Raw genomic sequence first — 16,994 nt, 5'->3', positions numbered from 1 at the left:
CTTGTTGCTCAGTACCCTCGCCTTCTCTAATCTCCAGAAAATATAGCCTAGGCTGAAAACAATATAAAAAACAAATTGCATATAATAACAAATACTTTTTAAATAATATAATATCAGTTACATGCAATACAACAACCATGCCCTGTGTTTTACTGTTTACCATGCTGTTTGAATAACTGAGATTTTTCAAACGAGAATTTTGTTCTTATAATCACAGTACAATTGCATAGCCCACCACGACTTCCTGCATGACTGTACATTTAATACGTTGGACAAGAAGTCGCTCAAATGAAAGTCACTTCACAACGCATATGGCTTATTGAGACCCTCTTTGGGAAAAAAACCCCCAGTAATGTTCTGTAGTGGGCACACATAGAATGTGATAGTAGATACATGTTTGTATTTTAATTGTAAATGTGACACACTCGATAGTAAAGTCTGGACATTCTGGCGTGTGCATGGGATCTGTCTCATCCTATAATTTCTTGCCTACAATTATTTTATAGCCGGTTATGCTACGTCACTTCCTACCAAGGCGGTCGCTTGTATGACAGCTGAATCAACAATAACAAAAAAAACCGCACAGGTTCACATCAAAGGTGAGCACAAAACATTCCATAGTGATTTAGCTTACCCAATAGTGGAATAACGGTGCATCTTTATCTTTTCAGTAAATCTGTGAGGCTTGTTACAATCTGCAGACGAGGGCTGTAACGAGATATTGTCTAATACCGAGCACATCATTTTTTGGTGTGTTTTTGTGCTTCCCGGTAACAATCATTCGTTTGTGTGCATTAGGCTATAACCTGATTATATCGTACGTCGCGTCTTAAATAGCACAAAATGGTCTTGTCCGTTACAATGGCTCTCAGTTGGTTGGAAGCAGATAGCCTGTACTAAGTTCGAGTGCTGTCAATAGCTTAGCTAGTTTTGCATTGTATTATGCTGAAAGAACCATATGTCCCAGTAATAATCACCTTACTTGATAATCTAAACATAGAAGTAATCTATTGCAGTTGGAGGCTGCTCAGTCAGCATGGGTATTAGAATAATGCATCATGCAAAAATGTTTTTCATATGAGACACCAATTTTATATGAATTAATAATAATCTTGCTTTTAAGAAGTATGCAGGAAAGTCCATTTTGAATAGAGATATTGTGGTGTAGCCTATGCGTGAGTACGTTTACATAGCAGTATGTTAATGGCAAATACACATTAGGCATGTTATTGGGTAGTGTAGTCTGAAAATAGATTGTGATTGAAATGTGAATGCTGGAATGCAGTTAAAACTTGAAACTCTGAAAGTGACTTCTTCTAACGCGTGGGGCATGTCATGATCATCAACAAATCATTGCAGAGAGATAACCTCTAGATCTCCCATGATATGACGTCGGCCGACACATTGAAGTGTGATGATGTGATCGGCTCCCTGGCCTTCTCAATTTTCAGTTTGTTATTGACTGTTTGACCTGACCTGTCAGGAAACAAAACGCTTTCATTCTGTTATGGGAATGTATTATGCCAGAAATTCGAACTGCCTTTCCTTTCTGCTCTCCCTCCAGTGTTGTTGGTGTGGTTCTGTTTAAAGGTGACCTGAGTTAGCCTCCGCCTTCGCCTTCGCCACAGCCTCGGCCTCAGCCGTACCTCCCAGATACCCCCCCACCTGGAGAGTCACGGGAGCCCAGAGGAAACAGAGGACTCACCTCTGCAGGTGCCCAGCCAGTGGAAGGTATGGAACAAGCAACCAAAATGGGTTTGCAATTGAAAGAAAGCCCATCTGGGAAACTCCAACTCCCATTGTCATTGTGACAGCATTCCACAGCACACTAGTGTTCACTGCACACAACAAAATTGCATTTTATGCCTACCTGTGCGTGCAAGGGGTAACCCCCAATGGCGCCCCAAGGGAGCAGTGTGGCGGGATGTTACCATGCTCAGGGTACCTCAGTCATGGAGGGGATGGGGAAGAGCACTGGTTAATTACTCCCCCCACCAACCTGGTCTGACGACCTAACCACTTACACATGAGTGCCCAATTGAAGAGTTTTGTTGCAAAATGATATATCCACCATTTTTTGACGTTTGCATTTTATTATTGGAAAATGGAACGACTGTCATCTATATATGCATTAGTCCTGTCATCTATATATGCATTCTTGCCATTCAAATATTTTGAGAACATACTTTTTAACCTATGTAATATGCATTTTGCAATGCAATACAATAGAATGCCCAATTAAATACAAAAATGTAAATTTCCCAAAATGTTCCAACATGCATACACCATTTTGAAATTAAAAACTTCTATTGTTGTTGTTATTGTTTTTGTGCTACCCAGGCTCCCCAGGCTTCAGAGGCCGCTGCTGTCAGGTTTTTTTGTATTTTCTTACAGACTGACCCACAACTTATAGAGTGGGCCGTGATAAAATGCAATCCACTGCTAAGGTGTTACAGCACACCAGCTCACTCCACAGAGCATCGTGAAGCTACAGAATGCCCTTCAGTGATGAACAACAAAAGTCGGTATTAACATAGCACAGTATTTGGATGGGGTTCCACATAATCTTGATCATGTCCTTTGTTCATGATCAGTTCACTTCTCTTTTGTAATAATTATGTCATAACTCTGTGATTTTTAGAAAATGTATCTGGTAGCACATCATTTTCATTTCAAAATGTGTTTTTATCAAGATCCAAACCTCACATTTACACACACTTACAAACACATACATGCGCGCGCACACACACACACAAAGTAGTGTGACTGCCGATGATGGAATTGTCTGTCAAACCCTCCAACTGTGCAGCGGTGATAAGCAGATAGCCACTCCTCCACCATCCCTCCCTAACCCCCACCCTCCCCCCTCCCTCTTGTTTGGTGGCCAAAGGTCGGTGCGGGTGTCATTGCTCTAGTTCTCTGTGCTCTACTCTCACTGCGGTACTGTGTCACCTCTCAAGGCCCATATGCGCTCGCTGGACTGAAAACGGGTTGAGGTAACTGTTTCAGCACACCATCAAACTAGACTGGGATGAGGAGATCTTCTTAGCAGAGCTTCTAGCTGCTTACAGAGCAGAGTGAATGTTTCGTTTTCTGGGAGTGGAGGTACAGGAAGCAGGTTTAAGTGACCTGGATAAGTTAACTCGGCAAAAACAGTGATCCTAGAAGAGTCTTGCAGGTGCTCTAACCCTGTGTAATGTAGTCACACATACGGTAACTGTTCTCGTTCGAAGTGTATCAGTTAACCTTAGTAAGTAAACCAAGCGCTTTGATTAATATGCTGGGTGTTATGCTTCTAATGCGTCAGACATTACTGCTTCTGCATTTGATTTTCAGTCATGTGACATGTCTCTCGGCTACACTGCTATGTTGGCCGTCAGTGAAAAGTCTGTAACACAGGTCTATTGACCTTGTTACTTGGTGGATTTGCTGAGTCTAGTGCGACGAGTGCCAGAAATGTCTACCTTTACATTTGTCAAAAGACCGCTGTTCTGGGCAACTGGACTTCTTTTTGGAGCTCTTTGGACTGAAATGACCTGGATGAATGAGACTCTTCACAGACAACTCTACATTTAGCTGTAGTTTTATGTTTATCTGTTGTGTGCATGGTGGGCTGAGCAGCTGTGAAGGCCCTGGGGGACAGTGGAGCCACGGAGCTGTTTAGACTAAAACCACCTGGGATAATGAGAATCTTCACCTCAACATTTGCTTTTTTATTTAACCCCTTAAGACACGACGCCTTTTATGAACTAATTCTTACCAGAATGGCAATGACCAAGTCGTAATGTTTTACTGATGGCCCTGTGTACTGTCATAGTGGTATAACACTATGGTGGCAAAACATTTTCAGTGACTATTACAATGTTCCAGTGGTGGAACGGTGTGTCTTAACCCCTTTGCGCAGAGCCTTTGTTATAACCTTACTGTCACCAAAATTGCATTGAACAAGTCTTAATCTGTTACTTCAGGCTCTCAGGAATGCCATAGCAATGTTGTTATGATGTATTTGAGTCTTTTCAGCAATTAGTGAATGGACCCACCATCAGCAGGGCCATCTGCGCAAAGAGGCTACGCAGCCACTATTTGATTTTTCTCTCTCTGATGTGCGTACTGGGCCGTGCAGTGACTATTTTAACGGTCCAGTGGTGAAACATTGTGTGGTAGGGACCTATCATTTGATTTTTCTCTCTCTCTTGTGTGTGTGTGTGTGTGTGTGTGTGTGTGTGTGTGTGTGTGTGTGTGTGTGTGTGTGTGTGTGTGTGTGTGTGTGTGTGTGTGTGTGTGTGTGTGTGTGTGGTGGGCCATGCAGCTGCAGCTGCGTAGGGCGCGAGCGACAGAGGAGGAGGTGCCATGGAGCAGCTGGAGGAAGAGGGCCGCACCTTCATGCAGGTGATCAGCGAGAAGTACAGCCCCGAGAACTTCCCCTACCGACGAGGCCCCGGCGTGGGGGTGGTGGTGCCCATCATCGGCCCTCAAGGATCGCCCATGAAGGGTAGGTACTAGTTAGGGGTTGATTGGAGTTGATTTGGGTTGATTGGTTGATTGATTGGAGACTGGTCAAGTGCAATTTCAAACTTCTGTGCTAACCCTGTTACATAGATTTTTGGCAATAAAGTACACTTGACTTGTCTTGACTTGATTGAGACATCCAAATTAGCTTCAGAAGTAAACAGGGCTGGACTGGGACAATAAAATCAACCGGGCATTTTTGGCTTGGCTTAAACTGGCACTTCACACACACTCAACCCGATTATGTCCTGCTTGACTCAGCCCATTCGCTATATTGAAGATGGGCCACTGGGCCGGCCCGTCTAAACTGTGGGCCAGTCTCCTAGAGAAAAAAAAAACAGTGAAACAAACAAAAAACAACAGTGTCGTCCCCTGGGGACTGTTGTGAGTAGTGCATTACTAAAGGCCCTATGTTGTTGTATCATAGTAGTGTAATACTATGGTAGTTCACTTTTCAATGACTATTGCTGTACAGCGTGCCACTGGAGCTACGGCATGCATTAAAGGGCTACTTGTCCAGTGTAAATTCAACATTTACGAATGTGCTGAATTAAAACCAACATAGTATTTGTAAGGTGTAATTTTTAAAATTGTTAATCCTCCTTTTCCTCCTTTATTTTCTTTCTCTCTCTCTGTCTTTTGTCCTCTCTACATCTCCAGCCTTTAAATCAGAGACCTACTGTAACATGGACCACTCATAGAGGGGGTCAGACTGAGGCATATAACAGAAAGTCCTTGGTTTTAGATGTGTGATGAAAGGATGACCCATAACATGTTATGGTTGAGACATGCAAGATCATTTGGTGATTTGTGATCTGTGTGCCCCTTAACAAGCTGTACAATGGTTAATCTTTACATACAGTATAATTATATGATTAGAAGTATATGATACTAATATGATTAGAAGTATATGATACTTGCGATACGTAGCTGGTTTGCCACAGTGGAAATACATTATGTTGATTCCATTCAGTGATTCACTAAACTGCGCTCACACTTTGCTCAAGTTTCTGTAAAATGTTCAATGGTTAAAGAGTATTTCAGTGTTGGCTACTGAATTTCAGTCTAGAATAATGGTGATGAATGACATGGGACATCCAAAACATATGGAGACACGCAAGGGACCTATAATACAATAAAGGAATGTAATCAATATAATAAAAAGTACAATCAATGTAGGCCTGTAAAGGTACAATGTATCATTCATATTCGTACCGAACCGAACTGACCTGTATCAAACCGAACAATGCTGTACTGAAAGGTAGATTAACAGGCTACTCTGTTCATGTTTTTTACATTATGCTGCCTCTACATGCAGTGGCTTTTTAATATGCAGAACGCTGAGAGAGAATGCAGGAAAATGCTTTTTTTCCCATATACGGTACCGAAAATGTATTGAACCGTGACCCCAAAACCGAGGTACGTACCACGTACCGAACCGTGATTTTTGTATATTGTTACACCCCTAGTACAATGTAAACATTACTATATTGTTGTCTTACTTTTTCATGGTGATGTTGGAACAGGGCTATATCATATGAGCACAAGTTAGGTAAGGGAGTATTTTTCTCAGTTCTTCTCACTCCATAAGATGGAAGAAAATACACAGCCTGTTTATTGTACTGTAAAAGCAGTGGTGTGTATTTCTCCTTCCTTTAAGCTCAAAGTCCTTTCTTTCTTTTTTTTTACTCTGTCTGTACTATGTGTAATCTAGGCGAGTTCATCCACCTGTCGTCAGTCCAACAAAAGTAAAGAAGAGTGGTGACTAGGACAGTCATACTATCCAACCAACTATGTTGCAGGCATTCCAACAGTGATGCTTTTATGTACTTTATTATGAAGAGATAAGTAGTTTATCCATAAGACAAAAGCAATGATAGAAAGTGAATTTCCAGTCTAAATTCAGCTTTGACATATTATTAGCACCCTTTGGGTTTGGAAGCATAGTTTTAAAAACTGCGTATTAGCTGGTTGTGAATGGTTAAACTCTCTGAAGTCAATCTCTGTCTATCATGTCATGTACTGTAAAATGGGATATCATTGAGAAGCCAGCAGGCAGTCGATTCACTATGCAGCCCAGACTTGCAGCTACAATGAGGAAGAGTCTTGCTGAAGCCAATTATTGATTTGAGGTGTCACGAGTTGTTGATGCTGTTGTTATGTGTGTGTGTGTGTGTGTGTGTGTGTGTGTGTGTGTGTGTGTGTGTGTGTGTGTGTGTGTGTGTGTGTGTGTGTGTGTGTGTGTGTGTGTGTGTGTGTGTGTGTGTGACCATGTGCTTCCGCGGGTGTGTGCTTCGGTGCGTTTGTTCGTGCGCGCTAACGTGTGTGTGTGTGTGTGTGCATGTGCATGCATGTATGCATGCGTGCATCCAAGTGCTTCCGCGCGTGTGTTTGTGTGTGTGTGTGCATGCGTGCGTGTGCGTGCGTGTGTGCAGATCGTCTGAACCTCCCCAGTGTGCTGGTTCTGAATGGCTGTGGGATCAGCCGGGCCGGAGATCAGGCAGAGATAGCCGCCTTCTGCGCCCACGTCATGGAGCTCGATCTGTCCGATAACAAACTCCGCGACTGGCACGAGGCAAGTTGGGTAACCACAAAGGTCACACCACTAAAAGTTTCTGGACAGCCACTGGAAGGTGTCATTTACATATATTCTCTCCAGAATTTGTATTGTTTTCTTGCCCTTGTAATTTTATTTCAGCAAAACCCCTTAAGTTTCAAGAATATACTACAATTTCTTAAATACATAATGTTCACAATGTCTATTTCTTAGTCTTTAGGGCAGTGATTCTCAAACTGCGGGCCCTGAAGGTATTCCAAGTGGGCCTTGAAATAATGTTCTAAAGATCAAAATAATATTTGTGTGTGTGTTGCTGTTGACTATTTCATATTTTAACTGTATTTTTTATTGGGTCAGAGGTGGGCCCCGAACATTGGTGAACATTTCAAGCGGGTTCCAAAGGTTGGGAACCCGTGCTTTAGAGAAAGAGACTAGTGAATTTGATACCACAGATTCTGATCAGTGCAAATTTGTTTGTGAACAAACAATTAGGGCCCACTTGGAAAAGAGGCAACTGCCTCAATGTGACTACCCTAGTAAAATAAAGGAGAAATAAAAAATACAATAAATACAATTAAATCAACATTCTATCCCCCATTTCTCTCTTTTTCTCATTCCCGTTTCAGATCAGCAAGATTGTGTCCAACATCCCCAACCTAGACTTTCTCAACCTGAGCTCGAACCCGCTGCACGAGGCCACTCTGGAGCCGAGCTGTGCTGAGGCCTTTTCCCGCGTCCGCCGCCTTGTCCTTAACAACACTCAAGTGTCCTGGGACACCGTGAACGCCATGACGAGAGAGATCCCTGAGTGAGTGGCCGCTCTTCTCTCAACACTTTTTTTTTAAGTGATACTGTCCCATTTTTGGAAATAAGCTTATTTTACACCTCCCCTTGAGTTAAAGAATAGGGTTTCACTGTTCTCCTGTACTTTCAACCGTTTTCTGGGTATGGCAGTGCAAATTTTACCTCCAAGCTGGCGGCTAACTGGTCTCATAGGACTCAATGTTAACTGCTAGCTTGGAGGTAAAATTTGCACTGCCATACCCAGAAAAATACCCAGACATTTGGTCTTTTGAGAGGACAGTGAGAGAGTGACAGGAAACGAGTGGGGAGAGAAAGATGGGGAAGGACTGGCAAAGGACCTGAGCTGGATTCGAACCCAGGTCGCCAGCATAGCAGCCCAGTGCCCTACCATTAGAGCCACGGCAGGGCCCTCTCAACTCTTTCTGACTCTATTCTATATGCCTTTAGCCGTTGTTATCGCACTGATTGATTTTTTTCACATCAATATGTGTGCAAGCTGAAAGGAAAAGCAGGAAAGTGAATGTTAAGGAGTATATGTTGATCAATTATGTTGGGAAATCTGAGACGATATATATTTTTTTATTGCTGAGCGTCCATTGCCATTGTCAGTTTGTCCACATAATAGCTTTTAGCAGTAGATGTCTGATGTTGAAATTCGATAGCCATTTCCATACCACTGACTTTTCCAGGCTCGACTTTTCAGATAGAGGGATTTAAAAGAATTGTCACTTACACAAATAACAGCTCACAGACAAAGATTAGCGATTACTGACACAGGTCACAGTATTATTGCTGTTTATATCATTTTTCTTCTTGGTGTATCATGGCAATTGTGGGCTGTTTGATGTCCCTGCTTTACAACTTGCAGCTAACATGTCTTTGTGTTACGTCTCTGTAACCACTATGCTGTGCTTTGCTATGGTTTGTTGTGTGTCTGACTGCACGCGTGTGTATGTATATGTGTATATGTGTGTACTGTATGTGTGTGCTTGTGTATGTCTTTGTGTATGTTAGACTAGGAACTTTTTCCTGTGCTCTGACGAGTACTCCTCCACACTCTCTCTCTCTCCCTCTCTGTCTCTCTCCCTCTCGCTCTCTCTCTCTCTCTCTCTCTCTCTCTCTCTCTCTCTCTCTCTCTCTCTCTCTCTCTCTCTCTCTCTCTCTCTCTCTCCCTCTCTCTCATCTCCCTGTCTCTCTCTCTCTCTCTCTATCTCTGTCAGGCTGGAGGAGCTGTTCCTGTGCCTTAACAAGTACACCACTGTGTCCCCCTCCACCGCCTCCTGCGCCTCCCTCCGCCTGCTGCACATCACTGACAACCACCTGCAGGACTGGGCCGAGGTGCGCAAGTTCGGGGCCATGTTCCCCGGCCTGGACACCCTGGTCATGGCCAACAACAGCCTCAGCTCCATCCAGGACTCCGGCGACACTCTGCAGCGTCTCTTCCCACACCTACGCAGCATCAATCTGCACAACTCAGGTACGCACGTGGTCGTTAGGGCTGTAACGATACACTCAACTCACGTTTCGGTTTTTATCACGATTCATGACCTACGCGTCGATACAACCCACGATGTCACATTCGCCAACATTATAAACTTTATGAATAAACAGTGATAGTTTATAGGTAGAATAGGTTACAAGAGGCAGTGTTTCCCAAAGAAATTTTGGAAACTATGGGGGCAGCGGGGGTTTTTTTTGTCGGGGGGGGGGGGGGGCTTCTCACACGGGCCTTTTTTTGGGGGGGGGGGGTGTATTCTTGCAGCGTAAATGCAAAACGGCAAAACAATGACTACAGTATGACATTGGCGCATGGAGAAACTGTAGGCCTGGGCCTATATTTCAGCCATTTATATTTTGAGAAATAAGGCTACATAAGATTTTACCCATGAATAGTAGTACATTGTCATTGTCAAAAAATGCAGTACAGTGAATAATTTCTGTTTACAACACAGTTTCATTCGTCCCTCATGCAGGGGTCTGGGAAACAATAATAAAACAAAATAGGAGCAGAGATTTAAGAGCACTGTGAAATTGTTAACGCATAGACAAAAAGGGTCTTAGAGGGTAGGCTATGCCTTTTCCCCCACACATATCTGTAGGCGTACACATTCTACATGAGGGGTGCTGGTCACAGGGCCAGTTTTTTTCCAAATTCCTCCCATTAAAAGGGCTGAACAACATATTACACATTTATGTCTTCACATTCATTACACATTAATTTCTATATGCAGCCCGATGTCTCCTCTGCTGTGTCAATGAAGGTCTGTCACCAAACTCATTACAACTGTAAAACAAAGCCTAGGGAGTGTTAGTCAACTCATCCCAACTGTCCCTTCTCTCTGAAGGTTTTTTATATGGCTCCCAAACCCAAGTAAACTACAACAACTTGACTAGGCTTTTGATCTCTGTCTTTCAAGCACTTGTGGTTCTCTCTATAGCAGGGGTGCCCAACCTTTTTTTAACCAAGATCTACTTTTGAAGTTGATGGTCTGCCGTGATCTACCAAGTCAAATTCAAGGATGTCAGTATGAAAATTTAAGACCACAATTTATTAATCACCATTATTATGAACAAAATGTTTTCAGTAGGCTACTATGGCCGTATCTTTTCAGTGTGTTTTTAAAGTGTGTTGAATAGCCTATCTTTACAAAGCAATGCAGCACTGATAGTATGCAGAGATAAGTTCAGTCATACACAAGTCATAAACAACTGAAACAATTTCAAAATGATAAACATTTGGTATATAAAAGGCACATAGGCCCCATTTCTAAAATATGATGAAGCATTATCATGCCTTCAGTGGTATAGGCTACAAATTAAAAAGGGCTCAGAAATTCACCATTTGTTATGGGGAGAGAGAGAGAGAGAGAGAGAGAGAGAGAGAGAGCGAGAGAGCGAGAGAGCGAGAGCGAGAGAGAGAGAGAGAGAGAGAGAGAGAGAGAGAGAGAGAGAGAGAGAGAGAGAGAGAGAGAGAGAGAGAGAGAGAGAGAACTCATTGGATTGGTTAACACCCCTGTTAAGTGTGACTTCTTCTATGAAGGTTTTTTTCCCAGCTCTCTGGGACAGTAGCACAGGCTTTCTATTGTGAGTTTGGCCAATCGTTTTGTCCACAACTGAAGCAAGAAACAGCACAAATTGAAGTGAATTCCATACATGTCAACAACTAACATTTCCCTTACACGCGGCACGCGATGTAAACGCAGTTAGCGATGATGCATGCGACTAGCGATTTGGACGAAGATCCTCGCATATCGGCGTGTCATAACGCATCGTTGCGCACATGTTCTGTTACTCACCCGATGTTACACGTGTGCACACATGAATCAACTGTAATACCCTTACGGTCACTTCCTAATGTTTTCCCCTCATTCTGTGTTACCGTGGGACTACTTATATAACCAATACAGAGTCTATAGGATGTATTTACTCCAGGAGGAAAATGCGAAGGAAATTCAAAATCGTAATTCAAATCGTTTTTAACAAAAACGGATATCGTTTAAAAAAAAAAAAAAAAAAAAAGTAAATTTTTTTTTTTTTTTTTTTTTTTTTTTTTTTTTTACATTTTCGTAAACTATGGCGGCCAAATTTAAACTATGGCGGGCCGCCATAGTTTCCTCAATGTATGGGAAACACTGAGAGGCTACTAATTATGTATAAATTGTTCTATATAACAATGATGATGCTTGGAAGCACTTATCACTTCATATCATGTGGTTGTTTTCTGGGCTGATGGGTATCAAAACGTTAAAAGGGCATATCACAATACTGCCTCCTTGTATCGCAATACGGTATCGTGACTCTGTGTATCACGATTTCTCAGTTCGATACAATATTGTTACAGCCCTAATGGTTGCGCTACATTGCTATCTGGCATCCCGGCGGGGGTTGGTTCAGATGTGTCTTGCTTTTCTGTCTGTCTGTCTGTCTGTCTGTCTCTCTGTCTCTCTGACTGTTTGTGTGTATTGTCTCAACTAGACATGTAACTAGTGGACTGTGTGGGTTGGCAAAAATGTGCTGTTGGAGGGCAGAAAACGTTGTTCCTTTCCAAAAGTATTTAAAAAGATGCTAAATATTGCTACGGACTGCTACCACTACCTGGTGGTTGGGTAGAACATGGATTCTCAAACTTTGCCATGACAAGGCCCCCCATACACCTGTATATTCCAGTCAAGGCCCCCTTGACATGAGCAGAGCCATGCTATTTTTCTGTGCATCTGGTTTCGCAATTCGATGAATTCCTAAACACATTCAAGTATTACAGAAAACATAATACATTTATATTAACATTGTGCAGAAGAAAATGATTCCTATGGGATTGTTTAGCTTAATTTGTTTTTTTGTTACTTAAGTTCAATTTATTTAATTATTCATTTTATTTTGCGATATTTTTCCTGCTAACCTGCCGCGGCCCCCCTGTCATCCTCTCGCGGCTCCCTAGGGGTCCCCAGCCCCCACTTTGAAAACCACTGGGGTAGAACATGAGTCATGGTCTGCCCCCTAGTGGACACAGCTCTTTAACACAGCCTGTAACACAGTTGTTACTGTAAAATACGTACATACTAGATGACTGTGTTTTTTTCTGGTGAATATGGTGGTGAAAGTAATGACTTTTCAACATAAATACGTAGGTCTTCATCAATGGGAAGATATCGAAAAGCTCAACTTCCTCCCCAAACTGGAAGAAGTTCGTCTTAAGGGGATACCTTTGCTAGAGTCCTACACCAACACAGAACGCAGAAGCCTCATCATAGCACAGTAAGTCTCTGAAGATTCTCCTTCATCAGTTTATCCAAAGATTCTTAGCAACTGGATTTCTTCTCTGAGTTTAAAGATGTTTTGCACCTCATCCAAGGAGCTTTTTCAGTTCAAACTGACTTACTAAACTCTTTACATAGTGGCACAGTGCGTGTTACATTATCAAGCCCAGCTACCACTTATCACTTAAAATTCAACACTTATTACATTCAATAATTCACCCCAATTAAGGAAGCCATTCACTATTTCAGAAGTAAAAATCAAATATTCACGGGGTGTAAAAGCTCTTATGAATAATCTATGTTTTAAGTACATCACACTGAGGCCTAGATTACACTGATGGATGAACATTACTGATACAGGATTTGTTTAATGCCCACACGTTGTGCTGTGGCCACGTGTTAACATAGCGAGGCGTGCGAGTGGTTAGTACATCGTGGCCCCACAGTAAATTAGAGCAGACATAATGACCGGGGCATGTTAATTACTGTTTAAGTATGTTGTAACCAGCACTTACTTTCAAATGAATGTTTGGCTCTGTAGTTAATTGGAAGTGAAAATTAAAGGGTGTGTATGGGTACTGTACTTGGGTAAGCACTTTGAGCAGTAGCACTGATTTTGTGGTTGTTGAGCTGACCAAGCTGTAGTAAAAAAGAAAACTTTCCATGGCAGGCAGCCCTGTTGTATTTCAGTTTGACATTTGTGATATAAACATCAATGTTATTGAGAATCTGAAAATAATTGCATGAAAGTCACAATCAACAAGTCGTTTAAAAAATCATTTTAATGACCACCAGTGATATGTAGATTTAGAAGTCCCTCTGAAATTATGTTGTTGTGTTTGTGCTGCTTCAGTTTGCCCTCGGTGAACAATCTGAATGGAAGTGCGGTGAGTGACAGTGAGAGGGAGGATGCCGAGAGATTCTTCATCCGCTACTTTCTGGACCAACCACCGGAGATGCTGCCGTACAGGTATGCTGTGGTGATGTGCACACTGTCCAAGTTAACATCCAGATGATGTGCCAGGATGTGATTAGTATCTCCCCCCCTTCTGCTTTTTCATCAGATAGATAGATAGATAGACTTTTATTGATCACCAAGGGGTAATTTGTTCTCACCACCGTATCAGTCTTGTCACAGCCTACAGCAGGCATACATAAGGCATTCATAAATGACATCAAAACACCAAACACAATTGACATACTAGACATTGATGACAGTCACATACTAGATACATACCCACCCAGACATTTACAGACAGCACAACACAACATGATGACAGACACTATATACACTCCAGGAGGGTCAGATGCAGGGGGTCACTATGGGATGTTGTTTAGTGCAGTGATGGCATATGGTACATCAAATGGCACCCTGGATGTAACAATAGTTCTCGGACCAGTTGTGGAATCCCTGTAGACTCTACCAGTGTTATTGCCCAACTCTGTGAGGACTCTCATCTCTGGGGAACCATATTGCAGGACTTCTCACAACAGCAACAGCACTGTCTCGTATGCATGCACTGTATGCCTGTGAAAACCTTCGTAATTACACTGAAATTGAGGTTTCTGGTGTATTTATATTGTTAATTAGCAGTCTCTTTGTGCAGATGGAACCCACCAGTGAGAGTGTGTTTCTTACATTAGCATTTTGTAACCAGTGTTGGTACATTTAAGTCAAAACAGCAAAGTGAGAGTGGACATAAACCAAAACGCGTCGAAAAGTCTCGGTCAGTGCCCTCTCTATATCCCTTTTACATTTTACCTGATACCTGTTCAGGGTTGGGCTTAGGTATTGCAATGACCCTGTCTGTCTGTCTTTCTGTTTGGCGGGTTGTCTTGCTGTTTGTGTGTCCGTCTGTGATGTCTGGGGTTGACGTCAGGTGGCGCCAAACCCAAAATATCACTAGAACATTAATGAACAAACATTGTATGCGTCATCTAGTGGTGCCGTCTATGATGGCTGTTGTTAATCCGTTAAGGCACTGCGTTATAAATTTTCTGTTAGCGGAATGGCACACAGTGTATTACTAAAGGCCCTGTGTTGCGTCATAGTATTGTAGTACAGTATTATGGTAGTTAACTTCTCAATGACTATCACAGCGTGCCACTGGAGGTACAGCGTGCATTTTTGGTGCATTCTTTTGAAACTCTGTTGTCGGAAACCCCGGCCGACGCCTCAAGAAAGTGCAATAGAATGGGTACTCAAATCGGGGTTCCGAAACAAATTCAGAGCAGCTCTGTGTTCAACATTGGTTTGTTCAACATTGGTGTTTTCAGACATGGGTATTGTCCCCAACTGTTGCAATAGAACGCATTTACAATGGTTGCCTGGAGAACAAACTCGGGTCTACCGACAGCTGAGTTTCAAAATCTTGTGCCAAGCTATTCGGAATAACGATACAATAACTCAGTAACTCTGCTAATGTTCGCCCAAGCCAGAAAATACTTAGGGTGGCCTAATGGATGGATGTCACAGTTCAAATGGCATTAGGGTGAATCTACACCGAACCATCACTTTAAGGGGCTACTCATCCTCTGTTTTTTTCCCCTCAAAGGTACCACTGCCTGGTGACCAAGTACGGCAAGCTGGAGCCTCTGGCAGTGGTGGACCTGCGTCCGCAGTTCCACGCGCGGGTGGAGGTGCACTGCGAGGACAAGGTGGAGGAGCTGAGCATCCGGCTGGACCAGACGGTGGCCGAGCTGAAGAAGCAGCTGCGCGCCGTGGTGCGCCTCTCCGCCAACAACATGCGCCTCTACTACATCGCCAAGGACGTGGACATCGCCTTCGGGCCCGAGGAGATGAAGTACAGCACGCGCGCCCTGCACTCCTACAGCATCCGGGACGGAGACGAGCTGCTGGTGGTGCCCAAGACCAAATGACTCCTGCTTTCTGCATTCCGCCGTGCAACCGGGTTGGTTGGTTGGTTGGTTGGTTGGCGTGGGGGTGTTAGATGGGACCAGCACACCTCCAGCCTAGCCTCCTACCGTACCTATACCGTATCCCTCTCCCAACCCCTACACTTCTACCCCATAATCCCCTGAGGGATGTAAGATTGGTTAGACAGCCCAACCCAACAACTCCAACCCAACCTACCGTACCTATACCGTAATCCTCCCGCCCAACCCCTACACATCTACCCCATAATCTCCAGAGGGATATTAGATTGGTTAGTTTGGTATGCAACTAGCCCAAGCCAACACCTCCAACTAAACCTATACCGTACCTATACCGTATCCTCCCTCCCAACCCCTACACATCTACCATATAATCTCCTGAGGGTTGGTGGGGGGGTTAGATCGGCACCATAAATCACAACATTAGGGTATTTTTATTGGGAAGGACGATTTATGATGCTCTCGAGTTCTGCAACTCTGGTGGGCCAGCACACCTCCTACCCACCTCCACTCTCCACACACCTCCCTCTCTCAACCTGCCCCCATCGACTCCAACAATCCCACAAGACCTCCCGCCCCAAGTTATGACCACAGGCACCATCTTTGTCACATCTGATGTGGGCCACTCTTTCAGGAAGAAAAAAAAACTCTTAACAATGACAACAACAACAAACTGCCACACCGTTGCTTTGCTTCAGTTTTTCGACAGGGCTGACCAGTCCTTCAGCTGCTGTCAAATTAGCTGTCTGATTGCTCTGTGTACAGTAGGCCCAGGCGTACAGTACGTACATGTGGACGTGTGAGTGGACTACTATATTTATTACAACTTTTACGTGTTCTTTTAATCTTCTGCTTATTTGTATCAAAAGCTGTTGATGGACTGGAGCACGTGAGGAGGGGACGTATAGGGACGTCATAAAGGGCTCCCAAAACATTTGAAAACAATCAATTAGAGCCCACCACACTTTTTTGGCTGTTTGACAGGTAGCCTAAATCATACAGTAGACTGTTTGCTTTGCTGTGTTTTTTTTAACATTTGATGTGAATGCTATTTTCAAAACAAGACAGTGTCTTTTTTCGCTCAGTGTAAAGTTTGTAAGGATGTTTTAAGCCCTATTATATTACATTCACCACATTTTGGGAGTATTTATGAAGAACATTGTCAAAGTAAGGGGACAAATAGGTGGAGGAGTTTAGAGTTAATGGATTCAAGTGTTAATACATACATGCATTCAGTTGATCTCACAAAAGTGATATGCTAGCTGGTGAGCCACCGGTCAGTTGGACAATTGCTATGTTTACATGAGACATTTAATTCGGATTTAGCTGACTTTGATTCTGAATAAAGCTTAATTCAGCTTTGAAAACGTCATGTTAACAGCTCTTAATTCGGAATTAAAGGAAAGATCAAAGTAAAATTAAAATTGTATTCTGAATTATTAATTCGAAATTAAAAACATCATGTAAACATA

At 43.0% G+C, this 16,994-nt stretch overlaps 1 protein-coding gene across 1 annotated transcript; it reads left to right on the top strand.

The window, feature by feature from the left end:
* Window positions 1–575: 575 nt before the first annotated feature.
* Window positions 576–15,543, top strand: LOC134454414 (tubulin-specific chaperone cofactor E-like protein). The gene is made up of 9 exons (XM_063205398.1): window positions 576–599; window positions 1,565–1,731; window positions 4,310–4,492; window positions 6,945–7,084; window positions 7,693–7,874; window positions 9,091–9,347; window positions 12,499–12,625; window positions 13,481–13,597; window positions 15,183–15,543. Exons 3-9 carry the CDS (start codon window positions 4,351–4,353, stop codon window positions 15,505–15,507), a joined length of 1,290 nt encoding a protein of 429 aa, XP_063061468.1. The 5' UTR covers window positions 576–599; window positions 1,565–1,731; window positions 4,310–4,350; the 3' UTR covers window positions 15,508–15,543.
* Window positions 15,544–16,994: the final 1,451 nt, after the last annotated feature.

The sequence above is a fragment of the Engraulis encrasicolus genome, chromosome 8 (genome assembly GCF_034702125.1).
Source record: "Engraulis encrasicolus isolate BLACKSEA-1 chromosome 8, IST_EnEncr_1.0, whole genome shotgun sequence".
Taxonomy (NCBI): domain Eukaryota; kingdom Metazoa; phylum Chordata; class Actinopteri; order Clupeiformes; family Engraulidae; genus Engraulis; species Engraulis encrasicolus.
This window is presented reverse-complemented; position numbering and strand designations above follow the sequence as displayed.

What these genes read in the sequence shown, in the direction of transcription:
- LOC134454414 (XM_063205398.1), top strand. Translation starts at nt 4,351, where the DNA reads ATGGAGCAGCTGGAGGAAGAGGGCCGCACCTTCATGCAGGTGATCAGC. An exon ending in AACTCCGCGACTGGCACGAG is followed by an intron (nt 7,085 to 7,692) that starts GCAAGTTGGGTA and finishes TTCCCGTTTCAG; the next exon opens with ATCAGCAAGATTGTGTCCAA. An exon ending in ATGACGAGAGAGATCCCTGA is followed by an intron (nt 7,875 to 9,090) that starts GTGAGTGGCCGC and finishes TATCTCTGTCAG; the next exon opens with GCTGGAGGAGCTGTTCCTGT.